The sequence below is a fragment of the Trachurus trachurus genome (assembly GCF_905171665.1).
Source record: "Trachurus trachurus genome assembly, chromosome: 5".
Lineage (NCBI taxonomy): Eukaryota > Metazoa > Chordata > Actinopteri > Carangiformes > Carangidae > Trachurus > Trachurus trachurus.
Window position 1 is genome coordinate 3,885,250 of NC_139896.1, and position 17,414 is coordinate 3,902,663.

At 37.5% G+C, this 17,414-nt stretch overlaps 1 protein-coding gene across 25 annotated transcripts in view; it reads right to left on the reverse strand.

Moving 5' to 3' along the window:
- znf740a (zinc finger protein 740a) overlaps nucleotides 1-17,414 on the reverse strand; it is a 28,171-nt gene that overhangs the window by 7,585 nt on the left and 3,172 nt on the right. For 3 of the 25 annotated variants that reach the window (XM_083971807.1, XM_083971798.1, XM_083971796.1), the window contains exons 2-20: nucleotides 16,786-16,948; nucleotides 16,370-16,552; nucleotides 15,717-15,863; nucleotides 14,851-14,971; nucleotides 14,471-14,554; nucleotides 12,925-13,008; nucleotides 11,866-11,949; nucleotides 9,921-10,004; nucleotides 9,391-9,474; nucleotides 8,838-8,921; nucleotides 7,544-7,627; nucleotides 6,923-7,006; nucleotides 4,520-4,603; nucleotides 4,113-4,196; nucleotides 3,633-3,716; nucleotides 2,997-3,080; nucleotides 2,168-2,251; nucleotides 881-964; nucleotides 362-445 (exon numbers count right to left, since the gene is read on the reverse strand). In XM_083971807.1, coding sequence (XP_083827933.1) covers nucleotides 362-445; nucleotides 881-964; nucleotides 2,168-2,251; nucleotides 2,997-3,080; nucleotides 3,633-3,716; nucleotides 4,113-4,196; nucleotides 4,520-4,603; nucleotides 6,923-7,006; nucleotides 7,544-7,627; nucleotides 8,838-8,921; nucleotides 9,391-9,474; nucleotides 9,921-10,004; nucleotides 11,866-11,949; nucleotides 12,925-13,008; nucleotides 14,471-14,554; nucleotides 14,851-14,971; nucleotides 15,717-15,863; nucleotides 16,370-16,552; nucleotides 16,786-16,830 — 1,756 coding nt within the window. In that variant the 5' untranslated portion in view covers nucleotides 16,831-16,948. The remainder of the gene's footprint in view (nucleotides 1-361; nucleotides 446-880; nucleotides 965-2,167; nucleotides 2,252-2,996; nucleotides 3,081-3,632; nucleotides 3,717-4,112; nucleotides 4,197-4,519; nucleotides 4,604-6,922; nucleotides 7,007-7,543; nucleotides 7,628-8,837; nucleotides 8,922-9,390; nucleotides 9,475-9,920; nucleotides 10,005-11,865; nucleotides 11,950-12,924; nucleotides 13,009-14,470; nucleotides 14,555-14,850; nucleotides 14,972-15,716; nucleotides 15,864-16,369; nucleotides 16,553-16,785; nucleotides 16,949-17,414) is intronic. The other 22 variants (XM_083971805.1, XM_083971816.1, XM_083971813.1 and 19 more) reach the window with 20 other exon arrangements.

Genomic DNA, 17,414 nt, shown 5'->3' on the forward strand with positions numbered 1-17,414 from the left:
AACCTGAATGTTGGATTTTTTTTTTCTTTTTAAGGATTCTCACCAACATTATCCAGAGACACAGCTCATGGTGTCTCTAGATTTCTGCTTAAACAACAACAGAAAAGTTAAAATTACAGAAGTTGACGACAACAACAAATCTGGAGGAGGAGGAGGGGGGGAAATAATCAGTTTTTAGTTACATATCCTATTTTTAAGTTCAGAAATAGTCAATTTACCTACCGGAAAAACAACAACTTCAACTATCTCTGTTTTTTATATATATATATATATATATATATATATATAAACTGGCAATAAAATAATTAATAATCAATGTTGGTCTGTATAATGTGAGGGGGGCAGGTGCACGGACCCATACCCGTATGAGTGAGGCTGTGTCTCGCCAGGTGGTAACGCTGAACAAACCTCATGTCGCACATGGTGCAAGCAAAAGGTTTCACACCTGAATACAGAGCATTAAAATATATTACTTTTTTTTTTTTTTTTTAGTTTGTTTCACAATCCATCAGTCAATTCATGAATCAATCAATCAAGTGTGTAACTTTAAACATCTGTTTATGTACATTGATGGGTTGTTAACCACTTTTCCTACTTATAATAAGAATGAGAATAAGTAAAGTTTTTCCTTGAAATCCAATTTAAAAACATTTTTAATTTGTGTCAAAATTCAAATCCACAGCTAAACACATCACATGAGCTGATGATGTCACAGCCCTGTATTTCTATACATGTAAAGGCTGATTTTAAAGCTGAAATGTGACTTTTTTCTTTCTTTTTCTTTTTTTTTTTTTACAGTATAATAATAACTGCGGTTCAGAGTGACAGCTGACTTGTGTCTGTAATCTAAGTGACATGGGTAAGGTGGGCGGACGCATACCCATATGAGTGAGGCTGTGTCTCGCCAGGTGGTAGCGCTGAAAAAACCTCTTGTCACACATGGTGCAAGCATAAGGTTTCACACCTAAATGCAGAGTATTAAGAAAATTATTTTTTTTTGTCTCTGCCACCAAAAGAAAAAAATAAATAAATAGATTTGCACTACTGATTTTAAGAAGAACACCAGTCTGGGCTAAATTAATATCTGTGGTTAATAACCAACGTCATACCCTAAAATAACTCACAGGGCTACAATATAATATAGTATAACAACATAATGTAATGTAATATAATATAATAAGATGATGTCATCGACTGGCTTTAGCACTTAAAATAAAAAAAATCTCATACACATATGTTAAGATTAAAGGGATACGCCAACATTTTTTTTTTTGTGTCTTGCCTCACTCCCGAGTCCATGACCAGCAGATAGACACCATCCTTTCGACTGTGCGTGCAGCAACAAGGGAGATAGAGCCGTATCGCCCGTAATTAGCTTAGCTCAAACACTGGAAGTGTATGGGTAGTGTTAGCCTGCCTCCTCAGAAGCTGATTTCATTTCAGCTCTAAACTCTGATATATGAAAATATATCACTTTATCAACATTTCAAACATGTTTAGGTGAGAAAGTAGCCGTTTAGATCAGCAGTGTGTCGTTAATTTGTCTAAATACCAGCTGTTTACAATTTTGTTCGGACGAATTCGGCGCTACTCAAGCTAGCCGTTGTGACCAACGCACTTCCGGTTACTTTCACAAAATAAAACACCCGTTGCCCTTTACATACAGAAAACCATGACGATAGAATTTGTGCTTTTACTTTGAAATAGGAAGCTAACCTACCCTCGATGTAGCTAGCTTGAACCAAAATAAACCGTCTTTGCTTGAACCCTCCGTTTTGACCGATCTCGTCCCGTTAGCGGCATTTGACCGCTCAAGATGCCTTACCGGAGAGTTTTGTCAGCTCTGAGACGAAGATCGGCCCGCCGGTTTCCATTTAGAGTTGCTGAAGAGTTTCTCTGATGACTTTAGGTGGAGGCAGGCTAACACTACCCATACACTTCCAGTGTTTGAGCTAAGCTAATTAGCGGTGCGCCAGCTCTGCCCGTATCTCCCTTGTTACTGCACGCACAGTCGAAAGGATGGTGTCCATCTGCTTGTCATGGACTCGGGAGTGAGGCAAGACACGTTAAAAAAATGTTGGTGTATCCCTTTAAGATCATCAAGCATTCAACATGTTGCAGCATCACCTAATGTTGTGATTGGTGGTTAAGATTGGCAGACGCATACCCATATGAGTGAGGCTGTGTCTCGCCAGGTGGTAGCGCTGAAAAAACCTCTTGTCACACATGGTGCAAGCATAAGGTTTCACACCTAAATGCAAAGTAGCAATATTATATTACTTTACCTCACTTTCCATCCATTCTTTACCATAAACACCTACGCTATTGGTTATTAACCACACATTTGCGAAGTCATGCAAAGAGAAATAGATGTTAATATTAAAAAAAAGAAAGATATATCCACTGTTTCTTTAATTTACCAACAAAAGGCAGCTACGACTGACCACTTTAGCTTTAATCACCAATCAAAATGATTTGTTATCTTTATCCTTAAGGAGGAACAATCACAGTCCTGGAGCACTGTGATCATTACCTTCACTTTCATGTCCCTCATGTTCATAATTATTGATAGGAAAACAAGCATTTTTCTTAAGCTTTAAAGCACTTTTCAATTTGGTAAAGTGGTGAGATTTTTTACCACTTACAAGATCGGCTGATTAAATATTTCATTAATATGCAATTGTGGTGCCCAGGTGAATTTAAAAAGCACAGGAAGAAGCCAAATGTGTTTTCATTTTCTAGTCTATTTTGGTGCCCAACATCAATTAAACTACCTTAAATCACTTTGTGTAATCTTCAGGAAGTATTGGACATCTCAAATGTCTGTAAGCTTTGCTCAAACTAGTTTTGATTTCTTTAAAATGGAAAATAAAGAAATAAAAAACACTAAACCCTGAGTTGAAACTGTTGCGCTGCTGATACATTTACCACAGTAAAGTCTATGTACAATAAATGACCTGCAGAAAGGTGAGAAGGGCAGGTGCACTGAGGCATACCCGTATGAGTGAGGCTGTGTCTCGCCAGGTGGTAACGCTGAACAAACCTCATGTCACACATGGTACAAGCAAAAGGTTTCACACCTAAACGCAGAGCATTAAGGTATTATTTTCACACTTTGTTGTTGTTTTTCTTGTGTGTTGTGTGAGTGTGTGTGTTCACAATCCATCAATAAGCAATACACACCTAACTAACATCTAATCAGAATTGATGGGTTGTTAACCACTTTTTTTTTTTTTTAAGAAATTAAATGCTTGTTTTTAAATGTTTTGTTTTTTTTCCTCCAAATAAAATCCAATAATAACAGAATAAATCCAAATGTTTAATCCAAATTCCCCAAATCCACAACTAAACACATCACATGAGCTGATGATGTTGCAGTCCTGCACTGCTTTACTTACACACACGCTAACACTTTATTAATGTTGCTTTGCTTTTTTTTTTTTTTTTTTTGATTGATGCACATAATGTAGGGGAGGCCTGATCAACAATAATGAAACAAAATAAAAAATAAAAAGGAGAAATCGTTCAACTGGTCAGTTTTAAAAGAATATTGACAATTGGTTGACTTTCTAATGTAAATATAAAAGTACAGTCTGATCTCAGTGACATGGGTAAGGTGGGCGGACGCATACCCATATGAGTGAGGCTGTGTCTCGCCAGGTGGTAGCGCTGAAAAAACCTCTTGTCACACATGGTGCAAGCATAAGGTTTCACACCTAAATGCAAAGTAGCAATATTATATTACTTTGCCTCACTCTCCATTTTTTAAATTGATTGTTTAAATGTAGGAATTAATATTTACGTTATTGGTTATTAACCACACAGTTGCCAATTCATGCACAAAAAAACACAAAAATTAAATAAAAAATGAAACAAAATAAAGCTCCTTTATCCTTTCATAGTGTTGCAGTTACCAACAAACATCAAACTGATCTATTTTCCTGATGATACAGACTATGTGAGGACTTTTTTTTAAAACTGCATTTCTGACATTGTGATGAGCTAAATAAAAAATCTAAAAAAAAATAAAATAAAATTGCAAAATGTGCACTCTGATGTCTAACACTTTGTCAACACATGTTGTCATGGGGCTTAGGTGCACGGACCCATACCAGTATGAGTGAGGCTGTGTCTCGCCAGGTGGTAACGCTGAAAAAACTTCATGTCACACATGGTGCAAGCATAAGGTTTCACACCTAAATGCAGAGTAGTAAGAAAATTAATGTTTTTGTCTCTGCCACAAAAAGAAAAAAAAGAAATAAATAGATCTGCACTACAGTCTGGGCTAAATTGATATCTGTGGTTAATAACCAATGTCATACCCTAAAATAGCTCACAGGGGTACAATATAATATAGAATAATGTAATGTAATATAATAAGATGATGTCATTGACTGGCTTTAGCACTTGAAAATAAAAGAAAATCTCACACAGATATGTTAAGATTAAGATCATCAAGCATTCACATGTTGCAGCATCACCTAATCTTGTGACTGGGTTAAGATTGGCAGACGCATACCCATATGAGTGAGGCTGTGTCTCGCCAGGTGGTAGCGCTGAAAAAACCTCTTGTCACACATGGTGCAAGCGTACGGCTTCACCCCTATACACACAAAGTACCAACTTTAGCATGGAAAGGACTCAACTGCCAAAAATGATCACTTTGATAAACTTTACTAAATTGCTTAGTAAAGTTTGGCTGCACTCATCAGCGCTTTTGCTTTTTTTTTTTTGGTTTGTGCGCTTGCAGCATGCTTCAAATATGCTTCAAATACATAAAAAAATCTGTTTATTCCAATTGGAAATGGGAAAAAAAAGACATTTTCACACATAATTGCAGGTGTGAGACTCAGGCTGGTCTTTACACTACAGGTCGCAATGCCAGATTCTGATTGGTTGCCTATATATCTGATTGTTTTATTTTAGAAGTGAGTGACCCATATATGAATTTACACCTGTTTTGCTTTGCGTTTTGGCTACGCAGGTAGACAAACATGGACGCTGACGAAATAGACAAAAATATGTCAAGCGATTTTGTTTTCCCGAAGCATTTTCAGAGGTACGCAGAATATTATTGGTTGCATTTTTTTTAAGTTGGAGGAGAGAGAATAGAGAGAAAGTCCGGTCATTTTCATGAAGGCCTGGGGGCGTTTGCAGCTTAGATCGCTTTAGCGAAATGTCATCAAAATACGCTACCCCCACATTATTATGATGTACGACTGGGCAATGCCAGCAGGAAACATCTGATCCGTCTAGATGATTTATTTCCACTTATAGAGGAGGCCTGAATCTGATCTGACAATATCCGATTTCATAAGTTTACACGTTTATGTCACAGATACAAATTGGGTCACTTGAATCATGTAGTGTAAAGACGGCCTGACGAACTGACGAAACGGTCCGAGACCAAATCAGAATCTGAATATTTTGTATAAAGCCGCAACATTATCTTATCCTCAAACCTAAATTGAAAAAAATAAAAAAAAAACTTCCAAATCACACAATGACAAAGAATTGAGGAGAAGAAATCGAGGTCCCTGATGGACGAGTTCACAACGACCACAAATAGAGTTTGTTTTTTTTGTTTGTGTGCATTAATAATTTCAACAACAGATTTTCTTTCAACTTTTTTTCACGCTGATCGCAGAGATTAGACAATTTTAGGCAGTTGGTAAACAACTATGCACAACACATTTAGATTAGACAGAGCAACTCTTGTGACTTAGCGTTAAAAAAGCTGATTCATGGAAACAAAAAGAAAAAATGCCCTGAACACATCACAAATAAAAACACCTAATTTATCAATTATACAAAATAAAAACAACAAGCATTAACTTTAAAGCATTAACTCTGTTGTAAAAATCACAAAACCATCTTTCAAATTTGATAGAAATAAAAGTGAATGGGAGGATTAAGTGTTATTTCCTCACCATTACTTTGAATGTGAAATGACACAATGACGAAGATGCATTCAGGGTCCGTTCTGCACATTTTAATCTTAATCTCTCTTCTCTAATCGCTTAAAATTCACAAGTTTGAAGTCCTGACACTGCGATTTACCTCCACACACACACACACGGCCGTGTCACACTCACACACTCCTTAATTCAGAATTTGACAACCATTATCCGGAGTTGTTCAACAAGGAACAAGACTCAGGGATTTTCCAGGTTATGACACTGACACTGGATAAACAAGGAGGAAACGCCTTCCATGACCCAGTTTGAACTTCCTTCTACATAGATTTACTCAGTTTTTAATAATGTTACATGTTCAAATAGTTATAGACTCAGGTTTCTGTTTGAGTCTGTTTGTCTTCAATCAAAAACTAATAGTTGGAGTCTGCAAGCCGTCATTAACTGGGTCGATGATGCCATTACCCGCTACATATTTCATTTACGCATGAGAATTAGGCCATTTTAGTATAGACGATATCAAAAAAAACTAAATGGGATTGGTGTTTTCTGCTACAAAATAAATCTAAAATGTCGAATCAATGAATCACAGTCTTGACAGATTCTTCATTAACAGCCGCCACTGGGCCGGCTCTGTCCTCTGTGATGGATGTGTCCAACTAGTTCATATACATTAAAAACTTTGGCTTGCAGACATCTAAAAGCTAAATAAATGAACCATTTTTAAATAAATTGAATAATGTGTTTGCTTCATGGTCATCATGTCATTTCACAAACAAAGACTCGGCAACAACATCATTGTTATTATTGTGTTTCGTGCTGATGAAGCTCCTTGTCAGTGTTAAACATGAAACGTTAGCAACTTGTCAATAAAGTGGCAGAAAGCAATACAAACTCGAGTTTGAAGCAGCCATGTAAAACATGAATACATGTGTGCGCATGCATGCAGGAGCAGAGAGATAGAGACAGAGAGAGACAGACAGAGGGTCAAAACACTGAGGACGTACCTGTATGAGTAAGACTGTGTCTCTCCAGTTGGTAACGTTGAATAAACCTCATGTCACACATGGTGCAAGCATACGGCTTCACCCCTAAACAGAGCACAGGTGGTGTTAGAGACATTTCAACACACTGGTGAAGTTCAAGTAATCACAAGATATAAAAATATATATATGTTAAAGACTTTACACACAAAAAAAAGACTCTGCATCAATATTAGTCATTATTATCCCTGAAAAATGTTCAGGATGCAACCGATTCACTATTTGGATGAATTAATAATGTTGCCCGATACAATTTTCGACCCATTTCCTGCATAGAGTCCTTTTTTATGTGTGTAATGTGTTTTTCAATGAGTATGTACAATAAACATGCAGTAGTACCATTACAGTGTTAATCAGAAAACACAGAGAGTCACTTTCTCAGTGGACAGTTTTCCAACAAAGCCTAAAAATGCTATTAAACATTTTTTTTTTTTTTTTTGGAAATGCATTATAATTATGGTATCATATATATATATATAGATCTATAAAAAGGGGGTTATCAAATTATATATATATAAAAAATATCATGTGTAGGTTTATATGAAAGGTTTCATAGTGAAAGGGGAACAATTAATTCAAGCATACCAGTATGAGTGAGGCTGTGTCTTGCCAAATGGTAACGCTGGAAGAACCTCATGTCACACATGGAGCAAGCGTATGGCTTCACCCCTAAACATACGCATACAGTACCAAACTTTAGAAAAAAAGTAGAGTGCTCATGGTCTATGTACAGAAAATATGTCAAACTGGGCTAAAAACATACAGAAACATGTGTCACATCAGAGAGGACAAAGAAAAAAACCTACAACTGCTTGAAGTCCGTGTAAAGTGAAACACGAGATTTGATCGTTTCAACATATTTATGAATGAATAAGTTAGAATATTAGCTGCTGAAAACATGTGAAAAGATAATGATAACTATGTAGAACTGAACTGTGGAGTTTGAGGGTGAAAATGTTTCTTATGTTTTCTGTTTTTTTCGGGTTAAGGTACCAACACTTCAGCGCCTCAATCACACTGTGTTTACTTTTCTTCGCTGCTAAATGTGTGTGTCTGAAATATTCAGAATCAGAGCAGGACAAACCCGTAGCTGCTCGGGTACGATGATGTGACAGTTCGCATTAAAGGGGGTAGTTCAACATTTTGGCAAATTGGCCCATTGCCATAATCCCTAGAAAAAAAAACCCAGAACGTTACCAGACAGAGTTGTTTTAGAGGTAAATTCATGCAAAACCGCTGATGTGCGTTACCTTCAGGGACAGTTTTTCATCAACAGTCTCTGTATTTCCCTCTACAACAACTCTGTCTGGTAACGTTGTGTTATTATCTCATAGCGTGGTGAATGTGCAGGTCACAACTTGTCCACCAGAGCGTTGTGGAGTTGTTGGATTGTGTATTTGATGGAGTTTGATGAGGGAAACCAAGAAATCCCATGAGCCTCCGTAGCGTAGCTCTGAGCAGCTCACAGCTCTGCTCCACCGTTCTAAAAACAGCTTGCACCGACAATTAAATGTAACGAACCTACTGCTATGATTATAGGGATTATGGCAATGGGCAAATTTGCCAAAATGTTGAACTATCCCTTTAACGTTTGGTCATTTGGTGGTGTTTGGTTGACAGTTGAAATGTGACAAAGCTCAGGCGTCATTTTGTCATGATTTTTAAAACGTTATTTCCCAAACTAAACCAATTTTTCTAGCGTTCAAATTCAACAGGATGGTTTAGAGTTTCACTTTACACAGACTTTAAACTTTGTTCTTTTCATTTATCAAGAATATTGATTAACACAAATTACTTTCTTTTAATAAATATCACTATATAAACACCCCCCCTTTGCCACGGTAAAGTCATTGAGAGGGAGATGAGTAAAAACTTCTACCCGTGTGAGTGAGAGTGTGTCTTGCCAGGTGGTATCTCTGGAAAAATCTCATGTCACACATGGAGCAAGCATATGGCTTCACCCCTGCACACACAGAGCAAAGGATTTTATAAATAAAATAAAAATAAAATAATTATAATCATAACAACACAATGAACTGAACAGGACACGCTCACTTATTGTATGTATCCAGACATGCCAGAAGTAGTGGCACAAACACTAAACACGACTAAACTCAAAGCACATTCCACTAACATTTTCTATCTAATGATAAAAAATATATTTATGCTTTTCAATGCCCACAGAGTATTTAAATTAATAAAATAATGTCCAAAATAGTCCCATAAAGGGTTAAGACAGACAATAGCTCTGCTCCAGTACACTCCACCGGTTACAACGGCTCGATGCTTATGAATATTTTAAAATAAAAACCTGACTCATTCTGTAAAACAACAAAAAAGGGGAAGGGGACAAATAAAACTTAAAACTTTAAAAAGTTAAAAACTGGGTATTTGGGCTCTAATGCGACAAAGAAGGGGGTAAAAACCCATACCCGTGTGAGTGAGGCTGTGTCTTGCCAAGTGGTAGCGTTGGAAAAACCTCATGTCACACATGGAGCAAGCGTATGGCTTCACCCCTACACACACACAGAAAGTTTTTTGTAAATGCAAGCTACAGAAACAGAAACAGAAATAAATAAATAAATGTTTTCAACACATATGCATCAAATAGCTGTTTTTTTTACTTCTACAAATTATTCCAACAGCCTGAGATTGGGTTATTCCAGGTAGATCAATGTATTTTTGCTTCTTTTTTCTATTTTTAAGTATTCAGCAGGGGAAAAGCTGAAGTTGTGCAATATTCAGATGCTCCTCTAATGTATACAAGTATTCACATGATTTATATCCTACCATCCCAACACATGTCTGGATACATCTTTTGTCTAATTTGAAGCAGCTGGTTGTCTTGGCCTAAACTAACTCTGGTTTTTTTTTTACACTGTTGTTGTTTTCATGGAGTTTAAAAATGTACGTCTACAAAACACCACTGCCCCAGTGAAGTCGGGGGTAAGCAGACCCGTACCAGTATGAGTGAGGCTGTGTCTTGCCAGATGGTAACGTTGGAAGAACCTCATGTCACACATGGAGCAAGCGTACGGCTTCACCCCTACACACGTACATACACAAGAGTTTCCACATTAGCTAAGGACGATCGATCCTTCACAGGCATCATTCACAGGCATTAAACCGCTACGACATCAAATCCAGTCAAGCTTCAGTCAGTCATGCAGAAATAAAAAGAAAAGTGGTGGAGGGGGAGGGGGGCGTCTAATTAAGCAGAGTGTCTTCTGTTCTGTTCTGTTCTGTTGTAACAGGGGAGCAGTTGTTTCTTTCTTTCTTATAATAAATAAATGAATAAAACAAAAGCAGCAGCAGCAGCAACAGGATAATAAGCTGAGCGCGTTGGAAAGACAAACAGGTGAGCGTCAGGACGGTGATCACACTGGCCAGCTGAGGCACAAACACCAGCACACTTTCTCCACCGGGCACGGTAAAATATGTTAGGGCTGGGGATCACTGATGATTCAATTCCAATTGATTCAATTCAATATTGATTCATTTAGAGATATTCCAGTTTTTATAGCAACTAGTGTTGTAAATTGTACAAAGATTGAAGACTCTCTACGCTGGTGCGTTATTGAAAATGTTAATATTTACCTTAAAGATTGACCCAAAAGCAGTTACATGAATGAATATTTATTTAACATGACCCACTCTAGAAGTTTAATGCTGCGTTCGAGACAACTCGTAACCCGGGATTTTCTGACCTCCTATTTGAAAAAGTGTAATCGAATCGCCACCTCATGTTTACATCAAATCTACACCATCAATGGTAAAACATCGATTAAAATGCATTTTTAAATGCCAGAATACATTAAAAAGTTATAAAATATACAACATTTACTTATGGTTACTGAGAATTTAGATTTTAAATAGTCAGTTTCATTATTTTCAAATACTTCTTTCCTTTTTATTGTTTTTGTGTCCTTTGTAATGTTTTAATGCCTTAGCTGTGTGAAGCACTTTGAATGCAACGTTTGTCCCGGTCCGCCATGTTTTTGGTTTTTCTTACATGGTGCATCTCGAACACTCACAAGTCTGATATCGTAGTTCTCAATTGGGAAACTCCGAGTTGTCTCGAACGCAGCGTAACAGTGCAACTCCATCAGTACAGTCGTGGGTGATAATTTAAGCACTGCGATCAATGTGAACATTTCAGCAGTGAATGAACAAAACATGTGAACAGCAGCTGTGATTATCACAGATTAAAAGATCAAGTTAAGGATTGTGACTTGATATCCGATCTTTCAGATGGAAAAGATAAACCCCAGCCCTACTAATATTTGAGTTGAGTAGATCCGTTGCATCTTACTGCAAGTTGTCAACGGTTTAACAACCAATTCAAGGTGGTATGAAGAGTGTGTGTTGCTCTCCAGTGTTACAAAGTGTGCTTTGTTGGTTTTTTCCTCTCACACTCCTGAAGCAACGACTGTCAAAAGCTTCCAATCTGATCTCCGCCTTCATCTTACAACAGCAGCATCTGCACAAGCAAAACTGCGCCACTCTCCACAATCTTTAAAAATTTCAAAAGCCAGACAATTATACAGCTTAGAAAACATTAATTAATGCGCAGCCATTAATTAGTCTGTATGCAAAGTAAAGTGTGGACATCAAAGGACTATTCCCCTACTATTTACCATGGCCCTTTATCAGAGGGGCGTTAACTTCATTTCAAAGGCCAACTGGTCTAAAAACATTACATCAAAATTAAAGAGAAACTAAACTTGAATTCATTTATCAAGAATATTGATGAACACAAATGACTTTCTTTAAATATATAGATTATTCTCCCCCTCGTGCGTAGGTATTGCCTAAACACGAGGGGGCAAATAGTCTATCACTCTTATAAATAAACCCCCCCCTGCCCCGGTACAGTCGTTGAGGGGGAGATGAGTAAAAACTTCTACCAGTGTGAGTGAGAGTGTGTCTTGCCAGGTGGTATCTCTGGAAAAATCTCATGTCACACATGGAGCAAGCATATGGCTTCACCCCTGCACACACAGAGCAAAGGGTTTTATGTGAATAAAAATAAAATAAAAAGATTATTATTATTATAACAACAATACAATGAACTAAACAGGACACACGCACTTATATGTATCCAGACATGAAAAAGGCAGAAGTAGTGGCACCAACACTTAACACTACAAAACTGAAACACACATTCCTCTAACATTTTCTAATCTAATCATAAAAACAGGGACTTAAAATAAATATCTTTTTGCTTTTCAATGTCGACAACAGTATTTTAGTAAAGTACAAACTTCTGCCCGTTGTTAAACACTGACATTACTGCTTCAAATCAATTGTTTCCCACACAAGAAAATCAAACTACTCTCCTGAAAATTTAATTAGTAACCACCCACGCCTCATACTGCAGCTGCAAAACCGTTTTACTTCCTTAAAAAGAAATCCTACTGAGCTCCAAATTAATAACAAAACATTAGTAATGGCTATACTGTGATGTGTTATAATATAAACATAACACGCCACATGGGAGCAACTATTGTTCACTAGTATGTAGCACCATAAAGCAGCGTTTTGCGATGGTACAATGGGGGCAATTAGAGTAAATTAAAAGTGTTTCCTTATATCTACTGATACAGTGTGTGACAATAAAATGGCCTATTATTGATATTCTCATTTATTGATTTATTTGACTGCAAAAAATGTTTCTATACTATGTCTGAATATATAAATGATAACTGCCTGAGATCAAGTACATAAAAAGAAAAGGTGGCTTTAAATTCATGTTACCAAAGGCTAAAGCTCTACATTAGCTACTGTTACGACCCCTATAAAATGTATATGCACAAAAAAAAAGTCACTGAACGGGACCTGCACTTTTGCTTGTATGCTTTTCGGATTGTTTAAAATAGGAAATACTGAACGCAAATGAGACCACTACCTGTTTTAAATAAAGTTACATAATAAATTTGAACTGGGTACGGTAAATGGACGCATACCCGTATGAGTGAGTCTGTGTCTCTCCAGGTGGTAACGCTGGAAAAACCTCATGTCACACATGGAACAAGCGTACGGCTTCACCCCTACACACACAGAGCATAACATTATTAGCTAGTCAGTCTATCAAATAATCGAAAATGTAACAAAAAAAATTTAAATTCACAAAAAAACGGAACAAAACAAACAGGAATAACATATTTGGTGTGTTGTGCCACAAAGAGCGACTGATTACTTAAGCTACTGTGATAATGTGTTTTAATAACATAATATACTGTATATACACACATACGTATATAGTATATATATATAAAAACCATGCCAACTGAGTTGTGTATCATCTCCTGGTATGAAACTGGGGCAGTAGTCACTGACTTGGAAGAACGAGGTTGGAGGTTGACTTACCCACAGTGCACACTTCTTAAAAACAATGAAAAACAAAATTTTGTGTGAAAGGGTGCAACGCAAAATATTGACACTATGCATAAATGTTGTTCTCAATTTTCACTTCACATAAACCATAAAGAACATAGTCCTTTGATGTCCATGCAGTTATTTTCACTGACAAAGTAATAATAATATAATAATAATAATTACATAGGGGGGAAAATAATGACACATGAACAAATAAAATAAATCTTGCATTGTTTTCCTTGCGGCCTGTGCTTTGAGGCTCTCACAAACAAACATCTGGGGTCCACAAGTCTTGAGTCCACTTCAAAGTCCACTATCAAAAAGTCTTGTTAGAGAAAACTCTTTGTTTTCTCCCTGTTAGCTATAATATATTGGAAATAACTTCACATACTCGATTGTCTAAAGGATATCTGATGTAAATCTGAGAGAAATGTGGTAGCGGTGCTTTTGATATACAACTGAGATGTTATGAATGCTATGAATGCTACAATGGAAGTGATTATTAGATGGTTGAACATTGTGGGTGGTGTCGTGTAGTTGTGATTACAACCAGCTGGGATGCAAAACATAAAAAGAAAAGATAAAAGCCAGATGGTTTTACATGTAGGATTATAAACCTGAGTGTAGTATGTTTTACAGTGACCCAAAGCCACTTAAAATCAACAATACAAACCCAAATGAACAGAGAAACAATCATTTTAAAGATTGAAACTGCAAAGAGAGTTTATGACGATCACAGCATCTCTGGGTTTTTTTTTTTCTAATTCTCAAATATTGCAAACATTTCTAGTCGGTATTGAAAATATGATAAAAATAACTGAGTTTTTAACAGTGGACTTGGGACTACTGGACCACACTGTTGAATTACTATGTGTAAATTTGTTTTCTGGTGTTTTGGGGACCAACATTTGTGAGACAAATACTGTGCTTTAATATTTTTGGACTGAACAGATTTTTTTTTTTTTTTTTTTTGGAGGGGGCGGGGTTGGGGTTGGGTTGGGGGGGGGGGTGGCTTTGTTGGAAATTACTGTCCACAGACAAAATGAACCCTGAGCATCTGTCCATTGATTTGAAGTGACAGACTACAGAGGTAGTCAGATTTATGCAGTATGGGTACGGTTAAGGGACGCATACCCGTGTGAATGAGGCTGTGTCTCTCCAGGTGGTAACGCTGAATAAACCTCATGTCACATACGGCACAAGCATACGGCTTCTCCCCTAAACCGAAGAGCACCAGTTTTAGTTAAAGTCCCCACAGATACCACCGATTAGCTGTGAGGCAAAAGCTATTATGTTTTTTTTTTTTGTTCTTTTTTTTTTTTTTTAAAGCAGGCCATTTCAAAAAACCTTTACAGTTGCAGCTGCACACTCCCAGATTCAATCCAACTCAAGCTCTCAGGGACTTTCAACAAAATGATTCATATATTCAAGGCATTATTTTTTTTTAAAAGAAAAGCTGTTTTAGGCTGTTAAAAAAAAGAAAGAAGTCGAGTTGTTCCGAGCACGACCCATACCTGTATGAATGAGGATATGTCTCTTCAGGTGGTATCCGCTCCTAAATGCTCCGTAACAGTGATCACAAATAAAGTTTTTCTGCACTTTGGATGACGGACCGTTCTCATCTACACCTGCACCCTGAGGAGGACAGCGAAAAAAACAATAATAATAACAATAGCAATGGCTCATTCTTTGTTTCATCATCATTACACGTTGATGTGTTACATGTTAACACACACAAAAACAAAACCAAACAATAGTGTTTGTTACATATTCCCAATCAATCCGCTAAGGCTCAGCTAAAAATTTAGAATACCTCTGAAATGTCATCCTAATCGCCGCCGCCGGGCACGAGTTTGCAAAAGCTTTTTATTTTGGTTTTATCATTAACCCAAACTGCCTGTGGTAAAAAAAAAAAACTAAAAAAAAAGTAAGAACCTAAAGTTTTTGCTGCTTTTTTTTTTTTTACTGAATGTAATTTACATGTGAATTGAGAAATACCCCACAAACCCTTCCAATGGCCTAATGCCCTCATGTTACTGCTCCCCCTGTTATGCACACAACTGCAGTTATTGTGCTCCGCTTCGCTCTGCTCCCCTCCCCCTCTTTCCTCTCTGGAGATCCTCCACCCCCTCCACATCTTCCCTGAACTCCTCCCCCCACCCCCACACAAACAAAATGTGCACACATGAAAGCTCCACCAAGTCAGGCCCACTTGAATGTAGTTAAATGCTTTCAACTTAAAAAAAACAAAACCAAACCTAAAAAAAACAAAACGTTTTGAGCGATTTTAAAAGACTTTAAGGAGTTTTATGAAATAAAAGTCTTGATGGACATTAATCGCAGAGACCATTCCCCCATTTAGTGAGCCATAGCCACTGACCTTCCCTCCCCTTCCTTCTTGTTCTCTCACTTTGCAGGGCGTCACTGACTTCCTGTTCTTTTTTTTCTGCTGCATGTCCTCGTTGGCCCTCATCTCCTTCTCATCCAGCAGGCGGGGAGCTTGGAATTCACCTTCCTTCCGGATAAGCTACGGATAAGTCAGAAAAAGTCAATTATTTCTCTATTTTAAGAACTAGTACACTTTAAAACTAAAAAAAAAAAACACACACAGTATCTGAACACGACTACCACCTCTGCACCTCTATTATGTGGGTTTTATTTTTGCCACCACCAGTTGAGAGAACAGCAATAAATGGTTGAAGTTTATACATTTTTTCATCCGGATTTCAGTAAAACTAACATATTATTTGTTTAAAAACTGAATAATTTCCATATATTGTGTTGGATGGGGCGGTGTTTTGTCAATGTAGAAGAACTGTCTCTTCTAAAGCTTGGATTTACATATCACATATGACAATATACACACTAACACAACACTAAAGCAATAACTGGGTTTTGTTTTAAAGTATAAATCACTGTGAGTGCGTTTAGGAGGGGAAATCCTCCCATGATTAAATTTTCAATTGCACGTAGCCAATGGTTTACACCCTTCACAAAATTAAAACACTGTGAATTTCCCAAGGGGATTCTGACCAGGGGGGGGCAGCTCATTCCAGACGGGAGGATCATGTGGCTCTGGGGACCACGGTCAGGTCCCTCTCTCTGTGGCGGTCCATGGCCAAGTGGAGCCATCATTTTCTTGGGCGGAGCAGCCATGGAGCTGGCCTGCATCAGGGCCATGCTGGAGAGGACAGCTTCGCAGCCAAGCAGCCCCGCCTGCAAAATATATAAAGAAATAAAAAAAAAGAAGCAGAAGAAAAGAAAACACCACATTAACAGCTGGATCAAACATTTAAAAACAGTCTGCAATTTGATATGATCTGCTTTCTAAAAGACAATACTGCCAGTCACATGGCGTTTACTAAGCTACTCATCAACGACAACATCCTGAGTGACACAAGACTGCAATTAAAGTTATTTGTAACCACTTTGGTGTTCTCAAAACAAACCCATTTCATATGGTCGCGGACTGAGCTGCTGGGCAGATGTGACATTGCTGTGGTGTATGTGAGCGCAGGGACAGGGGTGGGGACAAGGTCATCCAGAGATCCGTCAGTCAGGATGGTCGGGCTGGTGGGAAGCCACACCCACCTCACTCATCTAGCATTAAAACTGAGGAAGAGGAGGATGTGGATGAAACAGACAGACAGTAAATTACAACAGCATCACTCGCTGTCTTTATCGTTACATATTCCATCCTTCAACTCCAATTAGGATGGTCTAGTTTTTTGTTTTTTAACAATGACATTCAAACATGACAAGTACAACATGCAAAAATACTCATTGATACAAATAACGATGTAAGAAGATTTAGCTTATTTTTTTTTGTTCACAGAAATGAATAATTATACTCACCTTTAAAAAAACGTATACTTTATATATTAGCTATTGTTTTTCTCTTACGTAACTACTCTATATGATCACGGCAAGCAACTGGTGGACTGATGCAAACAGCGCCCCCCAAAAACAGTTATTGGGACTATAGCTGAATATCCTACCTGTCCCACTGTGTTTTTCACAGTAAAAAACACTATTAAATAAAACTGAAGGGCCTTCTACCAAGTAAACATAAAATAAC